The sequence below is a fragment of the Anastrepha obliqua genome, chromosome 6 (genome assembly GCF_027943255.1).
Source record: "Anastrepha obliqua isolate idAnaObli1 chromosome 6, idAnaObli1_1.0, whole genome shotgun sequence".
NCBI classification, from domain to species: domain Eukaryota; kingdom Metazoa; phylum Arthropoda; class Insecta; order Diptera; family Tephritidae; genus Anastrepha; species Anastrepha obliqua.
Genome location: NC_072897.1, coordinates 14,011,866 through 14,030,856, shown reverse-complemented (window position 1 = coordinate 14,030,856; position 18,991 = coordinate 14,011,866). Strand labels below are relative to the sequence as shown.

General features: G+C 42.1%; 1 protein-coding gene across 3 annotated transcripts in view; it reads left to right on the top strand.

Moving 5' to 3' along the window:
• Window positions 1-17,414, top strand: part of LOC129249807 (adapter molecule Crk-like) — a 157,812-nt gene extending 140,398 nt beyond the window's left edge. For all 3 annotated transcript variants that reach the window (XM_054889457.1, XM_054889456.1, XM_054889458.1), the window contains 5 exons: window positions 15,043-15,165; window positions 15,508-15,712; window positions 15,787-15,915; window positions 16,012-16,209; window positions 16,278-17,414. In XM_054889457.1, the coding sequence (XP_054745432.1) occupies window positions 15,043-15,165; window positions 15,508-15,712; window positions 15,787-15,915; window positions 16,012-16,209; window positions 16,278-16,547 (925 nt within the window). In that variant the 3' untranslated portion in view covers window positions 16,548-17,414. The remainder of the gene's footprint in view (window positions 1-15,042; window positions 15,166-15,507; window positions 15,713-15,786; window positions 15,916-16,011; window positions 16,210-16,277) is intronic.
• The last annotated feature ends 1,577 nt before the right edge of the window (window positions 17,415-18,991 follow it).

The window sequence follows — 18,991 nt, the reverse complement described above, 5'->3', positions numbered from 1 at the left end:
AGAATTCGTATTACATATACGTTGTTTGGTATGCGCACGAATACAGGATTAAAATCCAATTAAAGAAAAAGCAGACCCATACATTTTTTGCACGACTTTTATTGTTTATTCATTCCTCATTAATACAATGATTTTTAATTTCAAAACGATGTTAAATGAAAACAAAAATGCGAAAAACGAATAAATATTTAGGAAACGTAAAAATTCAATTTGAAACTATTCGACAGGCACAATTATGGCAAATTGAATATTTATGACTAGCACAGATAAATCTCGCACACTTTTCACATCGGGAAGCGAAAACATTACGATTGTTTTTACTGGAACAAATATAACATCGGCCTCTTTTGTTGTTCGTTTGAAGATGAGACATTGATGTTTGAAGATGCAATTCAGCATGGAATTGCTGTGACACACGTGGTGGATGACTACGATTTGTAGCAAATGGAACTGTGAGTGCTTCACCCAATTCCTCAAGAAACAATCTACGACGAATGTTAATATTTGTTTTTTTTCTATTCCAATCAGAGAAAATATGGGTGAAAATAATATATGCGTTCAATGCACTTATATCTAGCATATTGCAAAAGAGAGCCATTCGCCAACGATTAACTTTTCTCTTTGATCGAAACGTTCCTATCATTTGGTGGAGCGTATCTACTCCACCTTTAGTTTTGTTGTAAAAAGTAATCAAATTTGGCTTCTTCTTCGCTGATTGTTCAATTTCTAAGCCTCGATGATATGTGCTCAACAATGTCACAAATCGATTTTTTTTTGGAACATATGACAACAAAATGGCTTGCAATTGTGGCTCAGAAACAAATTCTGTATGAAAAACTGGCTTTCGCTTCATATCGAGCAGTATTGGTGGTAATTCAGCTCGATTCTTTCGTATTGTTCCCACTATCGTCATTTTTTGCTTGTGCAAATCCTTAGCCAGCGCGTATGTTGTAAAAAAATTGTCACAAGTAACGTTTCAATTGTCAGCCCATGGCACAAATCGAGCACAACACGTTGCCCAACATTTCTTTCCACAGCAGTGTTTGCAACACGGCCAAGATAAACTTGAGCATTATGAGTGTAATAGGACTCTGAATCGCAAATTATCCAAATTTTTATTCCATATTTCGTATACTCGATCAATCCATTTTTTCAATTCATGCGAATATCGAGATTTACTGCGCTACCTTCTAAAATTTCTTGTGACAGTGGTTCAATATCCGATGAATCACTTTCAAGGCTATCGTCACTCGATTTTTCAGATCGCCCATCGTCATTTTCTTCATATTCACTCGATGTCTCAAGCTCTGAACTTTCACTTTCCAACTCATTTTCATCAAAAATACGATTTCGTAGACTGCGGCGATTCATTTTCTTCAAAAAATGGTAAAATTCTCGTAAAATATCAAAGATATTGTTAGTGATGATTGATTCTCCGTTAATAACTCAACACAATATTTAACACTTAACAGAACGTACTGATAGAGAAATTTTCTGAAAACATGCGAAAAAAGCTAACGAACACTCAAATATGTACCGGTACAAAAAGTCATCCCATTATCTTTGACACTGGTATGCGCACGCATACCAACAACAGATATGTAAGTTTTTTAGTTGGGGCACTTACAGCCCGCAACGCCATCTGCCATTCAATGTAGTAGAAATACTTGCTAAAATATTTAGTTGGACAAAAATTCAAATCAATCGATGAATATTTACTATATTAAACAGAGTTTCAAAAAGTGAAATGGTATGCACGCGCATACCAACAACGGATGAGGGTTAAAATAGTTTTTCGTAAATACTTTTTCTAATTTTTACCGAACATTCAGTTATATGTAGTTCAACTTCCCTCTGGAGCAGTATTGATGCCTTGGTCCAGCGGCGGTGTTGCTGTTACGTCTCAGCCACTTCTTAATTCAATTAGCTTTAGGATGTTTAGGTTGGGAGACTTGACTTCGTCCCCTTGTTGGACTATTGGCCTTGTGGCTCAACAGTGTAAATTAATAGATCAAATATTAACGGCGGCATGCCGGAGTAAAGCCAATCGTTCTTTATTGACCAATTGTCTGGACAAAACTGATTATAAGAAAGGAGTGAATAAAAGACTAAAGCTAAGTACATAAATGGAAACATGAATCTAAACCTAAATACATAATAAGTACATAAAGATCATGCCATGGGTTTGTGTGTGGTCTGTAAAACCGACTCAGCATATTTCGATCAGAATTCCAACGCTTGCGACATAACGGAAACGGCTGGCCGTTGCTCCGACTCACATTACTTTGTTTATGTTGCATATGTGGTCGGGTTCAACGACATTGTTTGCGCGCGGGTTGCTCGGTGAATTCATTGCGAGGGAAGTTCGATGACTTGGCTGTTAACTTGTATATTCGAATTTGGATTTTTTTGTGGCGATATGTTGGTATTGATGTCTCTCACTCATGCCGACTAGGTCGGCCATTTTGAATATTCAGTTCATTGTTGACAGGTGCTTTGCTTGCACGTGTTCCGGCTCGTCTTCGATCTTTACCTATTCAAAAAGATAGATCAAAGAACCTGTAACAAATTTTGTGTGAAAAACGAAATTAAGTGCGCGGATGTATTCCGAATGTTGACTATGTCATACGGAGAAGCTACTCTACTCATACATAGTTGCGTGTGCGCGACTTTTTGGCCAAAAACAACACACAAACGATACCACAGCCACCGTATTCCCCAGATCTGGCCCCCTGTGACTTTTTCTTGTTCCCAAAAGTGAAGAGGCCCATGAAAGGACGACGCTACGCTACGATTGACGAGATAAAGACGGCATCGGAGGAGGAGCTGAACAAGATAAAAAAACATGATTTTTTGAAATGCTTCGAATATTGGAACTACCGTTGGCACAAGTGAATTAATATTATATAATATTTCATAGCGATTACTGTGAAGGGGACAAAATAGATATTAATGAATGAATAAATAATTTTTGAAATAACACAAAATTCGCGATACTTTTTGAACACACCTCGTATATTATACGTACGTATTAGCAACTATTGGCAGCAAAGTAATGTAGCAGTTCACTTCTAAAGCGCAGTGTGCTTCTGATTATTTTGATCTTTTGTTATAGAGGGTCCCAAAGACGGACAACAAGGGCAAAGAACTGACTTTCTGTTTCTAGGCAACTAGTTCATACTATGGGGTGGGCCAAATAAGACCTACTATTGTTAAACACAAATACCGTTGGCAATAATCATTTATTTTGGTTAATTGTTTTTAAACATTGAATATATTTTATATATATGAAATATTACATCAGACAAATGTAGACCATTTTTCTCGATACAAAGATTGGCTCTTTTTAACGCGTTTTCCATTACAGCCACAATTCTCAGGATCAGTATTTCGTCTCGAATATTTTGCTTCAGCTGTCTAATAGTATCTGGTTTATTAAGATATACTTTGTCTTTTAAATATCGCCATAAAAAGAAGCCGGGCGCAGGCAAATCTGGCGAACGAGGTGGTCAAGGCAAATCAGACGTTCGCCAAAAATTTCACGCAGCAGGTCCATAGTTTGCCTAGCAGTATGCGCAGTTGCTCCATCTTGTTGAAACCACAAATTTGGATACTGCTCCGCCATTGGCCGCAAAAAGTTTTCAATCAATGTTCTGTAAGAAGCTCCTGAAATCGATTCCGGCGTTTCATTCTCATTTTCGAAGAAACAGTACATTTAGATGGGTGCAACTGATGTTGGTGTGTTGCCCTTGGATTTTCAGAGCCCCACAATCTACAGTTTTGTTTGTTTACATAATCATTTAAATGGAAATGCGCTTCATCCGACATCAAAACATTATTTAAAAAATCAATTTGTGTGGCTAATTGTGTAAAACGAATAGCGTATTGTAGTCGTTGTTGGTGGTTCCATAATAAATTTCCAACAATTCAATTATAACCTACAAAAAGAGAAAAATAAATATGTCAAAAAATAAAAAAAGTTATTTGTGCTTAACATTAGCAGGTCTTATTTGGCCCACCCTGTATATAAGAGATCGATACTATACTTAAGAGATCGATACGATTGAGTAAATTAATAGCGGTCCATAAACTATTTGGGCTCCTGAGAAACAATGATCTTGTAAAGAAGTGCTAAAAATTTTAACTTCAGCAAGTCATTAAAACGTATGGAAAATATTAGCCTAAAAAACACGATATGGGCACTTGGCTTTCTAGAAACAATTTCGGAATCAGTGGACAATGCATAAGTTGTGAACTTCTGGGACCTACACCATAAGCGCTGCCATTTGCATCATTATCTGTACACGCTTTATTTATTTATCTAAAATATGTGGGTGTTAGCTTTTTAAGTCTTTTATAGTATATCTACAGAATGGAAGTTACAAAAATTTAAAAAACTTTATTCTATCACAATAGATACAGGGGCCGGCGCTTCAAGTGTAACCAATTAAAAAGGCCATAAATTTAAGAGATAAAAATCCTAGTGCAAAGTATCTTGGTATAACTGTAGATGAAAAAATAAATTAGAAACGACATATAGAAAATAAACGAAATGTAATCAAAACCAAGTTCTAGCTGTTGGCTAGAAATGCAAAACTAAGCCCTAACAACAAAGTAGTGCTATATAATTAAATAATCTCAGCCATTTGAAAATATAGAATAGAAATCTAAAATATGTACTTCGAAAAATAACAAAAACAGGCTGGTATATACCAAATGACGTCAATATCAATGTCACAGGGACCTCAATATTGACACCATAAATGACACAATTAGAAAATATAGTATACAGGGTCCGGCACTCGAATTTTAACCAATTAAAAAGTCCATACATTTAGTCTTTTTAATAGGTTACACTTCTGTATACTGTATTTTTTTTAAAAGGCCATACATTTAGCGTTTCCGCGACAGTCGGTTCTACATTACCAAAACGACCCGGATTTATATCCGGCAAAGGACTGTCACTCCAGCAGCATTCCCCGTATGTAAGTATTGGGAATGTTTATGCTGCTACAAAAACAACAACCATACATTTAGTTTGGAAAATTACTTTTATTCAATTCAAAGTGAAAATATGTGAGACGATCCAGCAACGAATCACAAGCTACCCAAAGGTAATTTGCAGGTATTTTGGCCCACTCGCGGACAATGGCCTTCGTCAGCGCCTCGAGACTGGTGAATATTTTAGTTCGGACCTTGCTCTCCAAAATGGACCAAAGAGAATAATCTCGGACTCGCGTCTGGTGAATTTGAGAGCCATTGTGTGGACGTTATGAAATTCGGAACGTTGTTGTTTAGCCATTATTGGTTCATTCTAGCTTTGTGAGACAGTGCCGAGTCCTGTTAAAACGTTCATGGTCTGCCACCGAACTGTTTGTCTGCCCACGGCTTCAAAGCTACTTTGAGAATACTTTCCCGATAATATTTCGCATTTAACTTGACGCCAGGCTCGATTAAAATTATTGGAGTACCCATCTGCGGTTATAACGGCCCAAGCCATTACCTGTGGCGGACGCTGCCTCCTGGTGGCCAATCGATGACTCAAATTCTTGTATGAACGGTCGTTAAAATAAACGATAGGGATTTGTGAGTTTACGAATTGCTCAATTTGAAACATTTTCTCGTCAGAAAACACAATGTTCGGAAATTGACCGCTTTCTTGCAAGCGAAGCAACTCTTTGCTCTCTCAAGTCTGACTTGTTGCTGCTTTGGTGTGAGATCATGCGCCTTTTGATATAATAAAAAAAAAACTTTATTTACTTCAAGGTGCTCGAGCTCACGAACAATCGCTGGTTGTGATTTTCCAGTCAAATATAATGCAATCACACTAATACGTTTGAAATCCATTACTGGTTTTTTTCGCGTTTATTCTCGCAAAATGCTTCCGCGCGCTTGTAAACAATACTCTAGACTGTCATTTAGTCAACTAACAGACAGCCGATGCTCGTGCATCAGATACGCGAGCGGTCTGAAGTTGGTTACATTTCGAGTGCCGGACCCCGTATACTGGTAGTAAGTCTAAATATAGTTTATTATAATTACTTTTAAGATTTGAAGATATGTGTAGAAGAGCAAGGATCTTAAAGATTGATACAAATACGAGCAAAAGTAAATAAATAAATCGAGAAAAGAAGTTAACCGCAATCACATTCAATTTGCAGAAAAGAAATTGTGAATTATCTTTTTGTGGTTACGTCTATTCATAGCAGACTTGATAGATTCTGAAATTGAATTTCAGAGCCTCACAGCACTAATGAACAAAAGCCCTGATGAAGACAAGGAAGAATATTTGGCGAAAATCAGTGTTTGGTGCGTCTTAGATTTCATTAATCTTCATTTTTCGTAAAGGAATTTGGGAGTTTTAAATTCAATTATTAGCTTATACACAAATATACGATTTATAGTCTCCAGATATGGATGGAGGATGATTCCATGTGTAGAAGTCCACACAAGTCAGGAAAGTCACTGATTACCATTTACTTTGGAGTGGCTAATACGATTCTTCTACATATGGTCGAAGCAGCTCACAATTTCTCGGCTTAGCACAAGTATCATCTGGGCAGCTTCCGAACACACGTTAGAGAGCGAGCTAATGTGAGAATGCGAAAAAACCCAGGATAGCTGGTTGTACGCTGGGTTTGGGACCCGCCAGGTAAAAATCCTCACAATGAAAACATGTACAAAGCATCGGATAAGAACATTTTATACTGATGACGACCCCTGAAAATGAACTAATGACTATGATTTCAGAGCATGCACCTGGAATGTCCGCTCCCTCAATGGGGAAGGTGCCTCTGCCCGGCTGGTTGATGTCCTCGTGAGAGTATAGGCCGACAACACTGCCATTCAAGAGATGCGATGGACGGAGCAAGGCAAGAAAAAGTAGTAGGACCTTGCGACGTGTTGGATATTTTGTGTGAGAGAGACTTTGTCGCAAAGAACTGTTGTTGTAGCAGTATACTTATCCCTGTCAGTGTTATATCGATCACCGATCGTTTTCGTCTAGCTCATCTATCGGTAGACCCGGAAGAACTTGCTAGGCGGGACTCTCGAGGTATCTGGAGCTCCTCGTCTGCTGTGGGTGGTGGTTCGACTGCGATAACGGCATTCGGGGGTCGGGAGCTTAAGAAGGTGGTAAGTGTCTCCCGATGAATGTCATTTATAGTCTGTTTGTACATTGCCTATCTTTTTTGTGTTGGATCTCGTCGAGGTAACTGAAGAGGTGCCTCCTGAAGTGCCAGTGAAGCAGCACAGACTCAAGCAGGTGTCTGCATGGGTGGCATCTGCGGCAGCACCCTATCAGAAATTGCTTGCTGAGCAGTTTTTGTGCTCCTTTACAGGGAGCATCTGTGCCTCGGCGTATCACTAGTTCCAAGCGACCAGACAGGCGCAGCGTAATTTAGAAACTTATTGCGATTTGGACTTGAGTTGCGTGCGCAGAGAAGGAGAGCGAACTGTCGAAGGTAACTCCCATGATTTTGTGGTTGTTTACTGTCGGTATTGGTGTGTCATCGACTTTGACACTGAGTTGCAGTTTTACCTCCTCTGTCCAGGTGGTAAAGAGTTGCCGGTGGTTGTCGGGGACTTCGTCGGTGAAACCTGGAGATCCCACGCAGTGAAGGAGTGAGAAAGGCTGGTGAGGTCGTCGTTCACTTCGTCGCATAGGCCATCAATGTCATTGCCCCACGCCATTATCGTTCTGTCGTCGGCGTAGGAGACAAGGGAGCCTCCCTCTGATGGATGGCGTAGCTTCGAGATATAGAAGTAATATAGAAAAGCTTTGTCTTCCTCTCTTGCAAGATTTCGTCTCTAAATATTACCGACGAGTGTCGACAACTCGATAGTTCGCGCACCACCTCAGCCCTGGCTGGAGTGTCGACTGTACAATGTCATCTAGTAGCGAGGAGTCACCGACAGAGTCGAAAGCCTTCTTTAGATCTTTAGCGCTACTAGAACAGGCCTCTCGCAGGGGCGGTTTTTGTTAGACCCGCGGTTGATCTGGCTGTTCATGGCGTTGAGTACTGTGGGGGTACTGATGTGTGGCTGGGTCAGATGTTTCGTGTAGAGATGGAGCGTGTGGTCTTCAAGAGTCCTCACTACTGGGGAAAGGACAGTTAATGGGAGTGGCCATAGACAGGTTGAAAACCCATCTGAGAGACCCTGCTCTCAATGGACGCAGGTTTTACAGCATCAGCATGTTATGTCTTTCAGGGCCAATGGTTGTTGATGCTTTTGTTTTGTTGATGGCCCCCTGAACCTCATTACTGGAGAAAGCAAGCGGCGCACTCTTGTTCGGAAGTTTGTGCAACCGTCTGGTTGCATGACGCTTGGATCTATATGACCGGTGATCCGCAGAAACAAAGTCACCAGGTCTTTCAATCGAGTTGATAATGGGCAAGTGGTCTGATGCAAGCGATAGCCTAGGTAGCCAGCGATAGCATTTATCAGACCAGCGCTAGCAATTGTTATGTCAGGCAAGCTGCTGCAATTGACCCCTACCCTGGTTGGGGAATCGTCGTTTACTGTGTTGAATGTCGAGTCGTCTATCTGCTCTGACAGGTGATGTCCTCTATGATCGTTTGGTGGGGTTGAATGCCGAAAATCGTGATGCTCATTAAAGTCACTTATTACCAATGGGTTTTCACCTCTGGTGAGCGGGCCTATATCAGGGTGATATGCTGCCGCGCAACAGGTGACAGGGGGTATATATATGTGAAATATTTCGAGCATGGCATCGCCCGACCAGACAGCTATACCTTGAGATTCTAAGGTGTTGTCCCTGAGGTCGATGCCTATGTCAATAAGACGATACTGCACTGTGTGGTACTATAAACGCTAGGCCTCCACCGCTGTCTCGCTTGCGATTCTTTCTGTGCACGTTGTAGTCCGCCCTAGTAATCAGTCAGTAGCTACCGTGGAGTTTTATCTGTTAGACCGCAGCTATTGTGATTCCATGTCGGCTCATGAAGGCGACTATCTCATCTATCTTGCTCATGAGTTCGTTGCAGTTAATTTGAAGGAGCTTGAAGCTTCTCGGGAGTATTGTCGTAACGCTGGGTGTGCGAATTACACTTGACTGATGTCAGGTTCCGCAGAAGCCTGGTCTGACCCGCGAAACAGACTGTGTTGCGGACCAAGAGCTCCTGATTTGTCGCCGCACTACGGTTGGAGCATGAGATTTGTGGGTCTGAGAGGGAGTTGTGTTGCACCGATGGGCTCCTAACCGTTAAGGTTTGATTTGTGGCGGCAGTTTGCAGTGCTAGCACATTTGACGGGACAGCCGTTGAGGCCTGATGGCGGGAGCAACACTTGGCCACATACCGTGTGAACTGCTCCCTAAGGGAGCGGTATGAGCAGGTCTTCAGAAGGTGCAACGGGTGATGCACTTGTTACACCTAACCCAGGTGGAGCCGTTTGTGGCAGATGCAGGAGTAGAATACTTCTGGTCCAGGGTTGTTTTCGATATCAGCCCTGAAGGGAAGTATTTGGAGCAAACTTGCTGCGTACGATTGCTCCTGTGACGATAGATGAGGGGTGAGATACGGCACACTAGACAGGGTTAGTTTACTGGAGCGGCAGTCCTTGGCCAGGAAAAACGTCGCGAAGTACTGTCGTTCACTCTAGTCTACGTGCGTCTCGCAATAATCCACATCAAAGCGAGATTTTTCAACATTTCGATCATTTGCGCCCACGCCCCAACGGAAGAGAGTTCCTGGAGCGTTTCTGAGCGCTGTCTCCGCCACGGCATAAAAATCGTCCTTAGGCGACTTCAACGCGAGTTTGGGCAAGGAGGGAATTTTTAGAGCGACTGTCAAAAAAATCACCCAGCACAACGCAACGTGCGGTAACGGACAGAGGCTGATTGACTTGTCCGGGGCCCGAAACATGATAGTCTACAGCCCCAAATTCCAGCATAAGAAGATACACCAAGCTACGTGGCTGTCTCCTGATCGAACCAGATCGATCATGTTATGCAAGAATGCTGCCTATAGAGCCAAGCTGCGGCCGGGCTCAGCGCGAGCATGTGCGATCGCTACCGGTAGCTAAGAAAGGAAGAGGCCGAAATACGTGAGTACGAGTAGTTTGAGATGCTGGCCAATAGGAATAACGCCTGAAAATTCTACGAGGAATTGCGTCAGCTTACAGAAGAGCTATTCACACAAGGCGGGTCCTGTCAAACCTGACGAAGCACAACGACAAGCTGGATATCAGCTTCAACGGTTGTATTTCGTTGCATTACTTTAGTCTGAAATTCATATTGCACCCTCCGGCCGACAGATCCAAGCGTCGTGCCACCAGACGGTTGCACAAATTTTCTAACAGCAATGCGCTGCTTGCTTTCTCCAGTAATGAGGTTGAGAGGGCCATTAACAAAATGAAATCATCCAAAGCCATTGGCCCTGATGGACTTAACATGCTGATGCCGAAAAACATGGGTCCATTGGGAGTAGGGTACCTCACAAGGGTTTTCAATATGTCTATGGCCATTCTCGTAATTCCTTACAATTGGAAATCAGGGAGAGTGGTCCCACTACAGAAACCGCTAACCGCAAGGATTCTTATCAGTCGATAACTGTCCTCTCAACAGTAGTGAAAACTCTTGAACACCCCCTTTCCCACCACCACAGTACTCACCGCCATAGACACCCAGATCAGCCGCGGGCTTAACCAAAACCGCCCCTGCGAGAGGACTGTTCTAGTAGCGCTAAAGACCTAAAGAAGTCTTTCCACACTGTCAGCCACTTGTTTTTTTTGTTGTAGCAGTACCTTTGCCCTGTCAGTGTATCGTAATCACCGGTCGTCTTCGTCTAGCTCATCTAACGGTAGGCCCAGGAAACTAGCTGTTTCGACGGGTTGGGAGAGGGGAGTTAGATGAGTGGGTTTAATGGGGCATATAGTTAGTATGTCGGAGTCGATTCTGGACAGGTAGGAGTTTAAGCTGCTACAATATCCAGAACGTAATTTTGCCAAGGTTACGCGGGACTCTCGGAGAAGTTGGAGCTCTTCGTCTGCGATTGGTGGTGGTTGGACTCCGATAACGGCATTCGGGGGTCGGGAGTTAAGAAGGTGGTGAGAGTCTCCCGATGAATGCCGTTTATGGCCTGTTTGTACACTGTCCGATCCAGTAACTGTCTATTTGTTTTGTCTGAGATCTCGTCCGCATAGTTGGGGAAATGCCTCCTGATGTGCCTGGGAGGTGGCTCAGGCTCGAGCAGGTGTCTGCATGGGTGAGGCCTACGGTCACACCCTAGCAGAAACCGCTTGCCGAGCATTTTGTTGCGCTCCGCTACTGGGAACATTTGTGCCTCGTTATGTAGATGTTAAATCGGGGACATCAGGTGGCAGCCGGTCGCTGTCCGAATGGCGGTATTTTGACATGTCTGTAGCTTTGTCTACTGCGAATCACTAGTTCCAGGCGACCAGACAGGCGCAGCATAGTTTAGAACCGGCAGGCCAATTGCCTTAAATGTCGAATGCAACAGTTCTTTGTTGTTGTTGTTGTAGCAGCATAAACATTCCCCATACTTACATATGGGGAATGCTGCTGGAGTGACAGTCCTTGGCCGGATATAAATCCGGGTCGTTTCGGTAACGTAGAACCGACTTTGTCTTTGCCCCTAGTGCTGCCGGTGAGCGATTTGAGGACCTTGTTGCGATTTTGGACTTTAGTGGCAATTGCGGTTGTGTGCGCAGAGAAGGAGAGCAAGCTGTCAAAGGTTACACCCAAAATTTTGGGGCTATTTACCGTCGGAATTGGTGTGTCATCGACTTTTACCTTAAGGGACAGCTTGACCTCCTTTGTCCAGGTGGTAAAGAGGGTCGCCGTGGACTTGGTGTGGGAAAGTTGGAAATTCCTCGCAGTGAAAAAGCGAGAAAGGTCGGTGAGGTAGTTGTTCACTTTGGAACACAGGCCATCGATGTGATTGCCCGACGCCATTATCGTGCAGTCGTCAGCGTATGAGATCAGGGAAGCTCCCGCTGGTGGTTGGGGGAGCTTCGAGATGTAGAAGTTGAACAGCAAGAGAGAAAGGACACCACCCTGCGGTACACCTTGCTTAATCTGTCTCTGCTTTGAAGTTTGATCTCGAAATATCACTGACGAGTGCCGACCGCTCAGATAGTTTGCGGACCACCTCTTCAGCCCTGGCGGGAGTGTCAACTGATAAATGTCATCTAGTAGCGTGGAATGGCTGACTGTATCGAAAGCCTTCTTCAGGTCCAACGCTACTAGGACAGTCCTCTCGCAGGGGCGGTTTTGGTTAAGCCCGCGATTTATCTGGGCGTTTATCGCGGTGAGTGCAGTGGTGGTGCTGTGCACTCGTCGGAATCTGTGGTGATGTGGGGCTGGGGCCAGGTGTTTCGTGTAGAGTGGGAGTAAGAGGGCTTCAAGTGTCTTCACTACTGGGGAAAGGAGAGTTATCGGACGATAAGACTCCCCTGGGTTTTCGGGTTTCCCAGGTTTCAGTAGTGGGACCACTCTCCCTGCTTTCCACTTGTCAGGGATGATGAGAGTGGCCAGGGACAGATTGAAGACCTTTGTGAGGAATCCTACTCCCAGGGGTCCCAGATCCTTCAGCATCAGCGCGTTTAATCCGTCAGGGCCAATGGCTTTTGATGATTTCGACTCGTTGATGAGGTTCAGGGGGCCATCAACAAGTGTAGCGTCGTCGTTTACAGTGCTGAACGTCGAATCGTCTATCTGCTCTGCCAATAGCTGTCCCCTACGATCATTTGGCAGGCTTGAATGCCAAAGATCGTGATGCGCGTTAAAGTCACCCCTGATGAGCGCACCAATATCAAGGAGATATCCTGCCGGGCAGCAGGTGACAGGGGGTACGTAAATATTATATATTTCGAGCTCGGCATCGCCTGACCGAACAGCTATACCTTGACGTTCTAAGGTGCTGTCTCTGCGGTCGATGCCTTCATCGATAAGACGATACTGCACTGAATGGTGGACTATGAACGCTAAGCCACCACCGTTGTCTCGCTCGCGGTCCTTTCTGTACACATTGTAGCCGACCCTGGTTGGGGTAGGATACGGTAAACTAGACAGGGCTAGTTTACTGGGGAGGCAGCTCTTGGTCGGGAAAAACCAGAGTCATTACGGTAACGTAGAACCTGCTGCCATGGGAATGGCTGTTCCAGACTCTCGAGCAGCGGTTTACCCATTCTGTCCTTCCATGGGGCAGGGCATACGCAGAGGAAATAGAAGATTGTTTCCTTTTTCTCCGGTTTTTTACAACTGTGACAGTATATGTTGTGAGGTATGGCATTTTGGCTGCTTGTTCTCCCACAGGCCAAAAGCCAGTTATGACTGCCGTTAGTCTCCAGTCGTCCCGTCGTTTCATGTTTATCAATGTTGACGATTGCTTAAGATTGTAAGTGGGCCATAACTTTCTGCTAATTTTGCAATTCGTCGGTATCTACAATCTGCGATTCGGAGGTGTTTTAGGGAAATTGCACTCTTGATTGCACCTAGTGGTGTGAATACCGATTCTTCAAGAGCGTTATTCGTGGCAGATCCCCTTCTTGCCAGTTCATCTGTTTTTTTATTACTTTCAATGCTCCTATGTCCCGCACCCAGATTTAGGTAACTTTATGGTTTTCGCTCAAGGTGGTAAGGCTAGTCCTGCTTTGTTCCACCACCTTAGAGGTTGTTGTAACCGAACCCAGTACCTGGATTGCAGCTTGGCTATCCGAAATAATAGCGATATTGCGCTTAACAGAGGGAGCTGCGATTAGTATCCTACAAGCTTCCCAAATTGCTAGTACTTCCGCCTGAAAGGCACTGCAAGCATTAGGGAGACGCAGAGATCTTTAAATTTTAAATCTATGAGAATATATACCACCTCCAACACCACAATCCATTTTACTGTCATCTGTATAGACTGTAGTGTCGAAGTGGTTTAGTGAGAATCCCTTATTCCATTCTTTCCTAGATGGAAAGAGAGTGACACAATTTCTATTGAATGTTGCCGTCGGGACTATGTAGCCAGTCCTCTTCGAGGTTTGTCGCAGTAATAGACTGGCATGGCCATGAGCCTTTTCCTTCCAGCGACCCGCTTCATTTAACCTAAATTCACTCATTGTTGCCATCTTCTTGATGTGTAGATCTACCGGAACAACATGTGTCAGAGCGTTCAGGGCCTCCTATGACATGCTCTGATTGCACCTACTGTTATTGCACAGGCTGATCTTTATATTCTGCCAAGTAATTTAATGTTGTATTTTCTCTCTAGAGCTTTCCACCAAACTATAAAATTGGTCGTATAACCGCCTTATACAACCGTAATGTTGAAGCATACAGGCATATAAAGCGATTTCTGCTTTCTTTACCCGTTCTTCAATGTTTAATTTCCAGCTAAGTTTGGAGTTCTGAATTACCTCTAAGTACTTTGCACTGGTTGAAAGAGAGAGGGTTTGTCCGTTAATATTTGGTAGAGTAAAAATTGGTACCTTATATCTGTCCGTAAATAGCATGAGTTCTGTTTAACGCGCGTTTAAACTTAGGCCACAGCCTGTAGCCCAAGAGCTAAGCTCGCCTAACACCTTTTGAATGATTCCACTGATCATATTGGGACATAGTCCTGATGCCTTTAACACCACATCATCAGCGTACGCGACCACTTTTACCCCACCTCCATTAAGTTTTATTAAGATTTTACTAATAACACATAACCAGAGGAGTCGATAGCACGTGTATTCTGCGCTATCTACCTTTCATTCCAATTGGCGCTTACTACCTTTGGGTGTTTTGGCCGAGTTCCTCCTCCTATTTGCAGTGTGCGTCTTCATGTTTTCCACAATAGGAGATACCTTCAGTTTTATGCCTCCTTCGACCGGTAGATGGTTTTTATGAAGAGCTTTTTCATGACAAAAATAAGCCGACATGACAAAACGAAAAAAAAATTATTGATTGAACTGGAAGATATTGAATATTGATAAAATTTTGTAATGAATGTCTAAATAATTGTCTTAAACTTAAACAACTTCTTACAACTAAAAATACTCTATATTGTAAGTATTAATCTCTTTCAGCTGGTATTTCGGCACAATGTCTCGCCAGGATGCTACCGAAGTGTTAATGAATGAACGTGATCGTGGTGTATTTCTAGTACGTGATAGTAACTCCATCGCAGGTGATTATGTGTTATGTGTAAGGTGCGTGCTTTATTATTAATTTAGTTCTTTGTTCTGAAAATATGTGTATACCCTACAACGGTTTAGATTTCAGTTGAATCTGCATTTTCGTACTTTCGATAATACATATAGATAAAATCGGTATTTGAATTCTGATTTTCAAAAACCGGAAAACATTATTCAATTTATGAATTAAAATATTAGAAATAAAACCTTGCTTGTTAGATCAACACGAGTATTAAATTTGAGTATATGATCTCTTAAGGAAAAATTATTTCATTGTGATGTAGGGTATAACGGCTTTCCAACATTATATAGTATTTTACCAACTTATGTTCGAGCTTGTGGTTTTATTATTTGTAGAGAGGACACTAAGGTTAGCAACTATATTATAAACAAGATACAACAACAGGATCAAATTTTCTATAGAATAGGTGATCAGCTATTCGAAAATTTACCAAAACTTTTAACTTTTTATACGCTACATTACCTTGACACGACGCCACTTCGACGCCCTGCTTCAAAGAAGCCAGAAAAAGTTGTTGGCAAATTCGACTTTGACGGCAGTGTAAGCAGAAACGTTTTTTTTAATATGAATTTCTTATTTATTCCAATTATATAAAATATCTTATTTTTAATAAGGATCAAGACGATCTACCATTCAGACGTGGCGAGATCTTGACTGTTATCCGTAAAGACGAGGATCAGTGGTGGACAGCAAAAAATCAGCAAGGGCAAATTGGTCAAATACCTGTACCTTATGTTCAAAGAGTGAGTTTTCCTAATTTTTATACAAAAATACCTTATAACTACGAATGAATTCTACTTTAATACCATTTCTTAATTTACTTTTTTATATTAAATTAGTGCGAGGAAAATACAGATGATAATTGCATTGATCGACCCCTGTCGAGTATAAGTAACTGTGGTAACCCTTTGGGGCCTAGTAATAGTCTTCGTTCTCCACTTCTGGCGAATGCCACCTGCAAAAGTGATGCCACAGAATCTTTAATTACTGCAAATTGCCACCAGTTAAGCAATTCTCTTAAAAAGTCCGACCTACATGTATGTATTTTACAATTAACACTAATAGTTACTTGATTTTATATAATCTCTTTTGATAAATTTTAAAGCGAAAGCTACCAGCCTATGCTCGCGTGAAACAGGCACGTGTACCCAACGCTTATGACAAAACAGCATTAAAACTGGAGATTGACGACGTAATTAAAGTAACCAAAACTAACATAAATGGTCAATGGGAGGGGGAGCTAAAGGGCAAAAAGGGGCATTTTCCATTCACACACGTTGAATTCATTGATGATTGCGAGCCACTACATAGTCCCGAAAGTAATACGACGGAGGCACATTCTGTGCAAAGCACAAAAAATGATTGGGGGGAATAAGTTATTTGAGGAATTTCATGTCGCATGTTTTCCTGCGATGTTTCTCCTTAATAAATCAGAACACAAAAATGCAAAATAATGAATATGAAATTTGTTAGTTATACTAAAGATAAAACTAGAATACCATTAACAATGAGACATGATTATTTTTTGGAATAAACATGAAAACGATAAAAAAAATTTGAATGTGAATCTTTTCCTACCAAAGGATTCATCTAATTACAATAAAAAAGCTAATATAAATTTGAAAAACACTAATACAAAGGCTACCATTCGCAATTCACAGAGAGAACGTCGGTTCGAATCTCGGTGAAACACCAAAATTAAGAAAAACAGTTTTCCAATAGCGGTCGCCACTCGGCAGGCAATGGCAAACCTTCGAGTGTATTTCTGCCATGAAAAAGCTCCTCATAAAAATATCTGCGTTCGGAGTCGGCTTAAAACTGTAGGTCCCTCCATTTTGTGGAACAACATCAAGACGCACACCACAAGTAAGAGGAGGAGTTCGGCCAAACACCCAAAAAGGGTGTACGCGCCACTTATATATATATTGGTTACGCGCCAATTATATATATATAATACAACAATTTATTGCTACATTATAACACAGTATATCTGTAAGATTAGAGTAAGAAATATGTGTCGAGGAATTAAGGAGTTGACACTTAGGTTCATATTTTTATATACATACATTTAAATATTTCACGAAAGCGACTTATTTTATAAAAAACATATTATATTTAAGTTGATCTGATCTGGTATTTAATGGCATGAATTTATGTCTGTAAAAAATAAATAAACAATAACAGTTGCTATTGTGAAAAAACTTTTGAGAAATAAATAATAAAAGATGCTATATTATTATTACGATGTTGTTGTAAAATCATAAAAGTATCCTAAAAGCTTCGAAGAATGCTGTTGACAGCAGCCCTTGGCCAAGTACAAAAGCACGTATTTTCGTCATTGTTCGCTATAGGGCATGCATGGTACAAAACCGGAACCAAAAATATTTAGCAACATACTAATATTTTCGTCAATATAAACGTTTAAATCATTAATGCACAAGCTCGAATCTATTGAAGTCCAAACAATTGAACTGCAGATATAGTATCACCGCTGTAAGCGAACTCGATGACAATGGACAAATCGTGTCTTTTCATAACGTTAAGAGGAGTTTGATGTTGCTACGTCCGTTGTTGTTGTTGTTCTTGTGCCAGTAATACGTCTTAATTCCAACTGAAGGTCGGTGTTATACGAGTACAATTATTAGCTTATTAATAGCTACTCAATTGACCGAATTTTTTGTACGAGTTTGTTGTTGGTCTACGCCAACATGCTGGTGGCGTTAGAGACACTCGGACCACATAATATGCTCGGAAGGGTAACAAAAAATTGGCATAGATAAATCACTTTAAGTATAAAAGAAATAGACCTATGACCGAAGTCGAGTTTGAATCGAATGGTAAGAGAAATACATTTGTATGTCCTGAAAATGTAATGGATAGTTCTAAACTTAAAATTTTGTTCGTGTTACAATAATGTTTTGCGTAGTAGCCTTTTTACTCCATAAAGTAGGTCATATTAAACTGACTGTGGGGGTGCTGTGTAATTGTGGCTGCCATGGGCGCAGCCTGTCTGTCGCTGCAGACACATATAGATCTGTCTCTCCATCTGTTTTCCACAACAGAGTTCATCGGTTCCTGAACAGCATACACCTCCGCCTGAGACACAGATGCATGCATTCCAAGATTAAAGTGTAGTTTTGCCCCGCTGGATTCCACGTAGACCCGAGTGCCGTAGCCATGCTCGGTCCTGGAAAATGCGTCAACAGTGTTTGCCGCGCTCATTTTCTGAGTTTGTCCACAGTTGAGCCTCTGGCAGCACCACCCTGTATCGCTTCTCAAGCACGACTCTTGATGGCATGAAGTCAAGGGGCATGCCAAGGGCCGTTCGATCGAAGACCATGCCTACTCTCTTGTGCAGTCCCGTACAGGAACCGTGCTGATTCCCATGGTGTTTCAGCCTGCAGATGGCCTTTAAAGCCTCTCCTTCGATGAAAACACCAAGTGGTAGATTAACCAGAGCATCTAATGCCGGGCCTGAAGTAGTCGGAAAAGCTCCGACGCAACAGATAGCCACAGTGCGTTGTAGTCTCGGCAAAACGAGTCCATCAAGCTTCCTCCTTCTGGTAAAGAGGACAGTACCAGTCTTGGTGGGATTTGCCGATAGCCCATTCGCACAACACCAAGTGTCAATCAGATCCAGTGTTTTCTGCACTTTCCTGCAGATATTCATAAGCGAAGGGCCTGCTACCAAACAAGGAATATCGTCCGCATATGCTTGTGCGTAACTTCCGAGTCGTTTAAGGTGGTAAGTAGAGGATCGATTACCATGCACCAGAGTAATGGAGACAGCACACTGTGTTCGGGGCAACCTCTATTAAC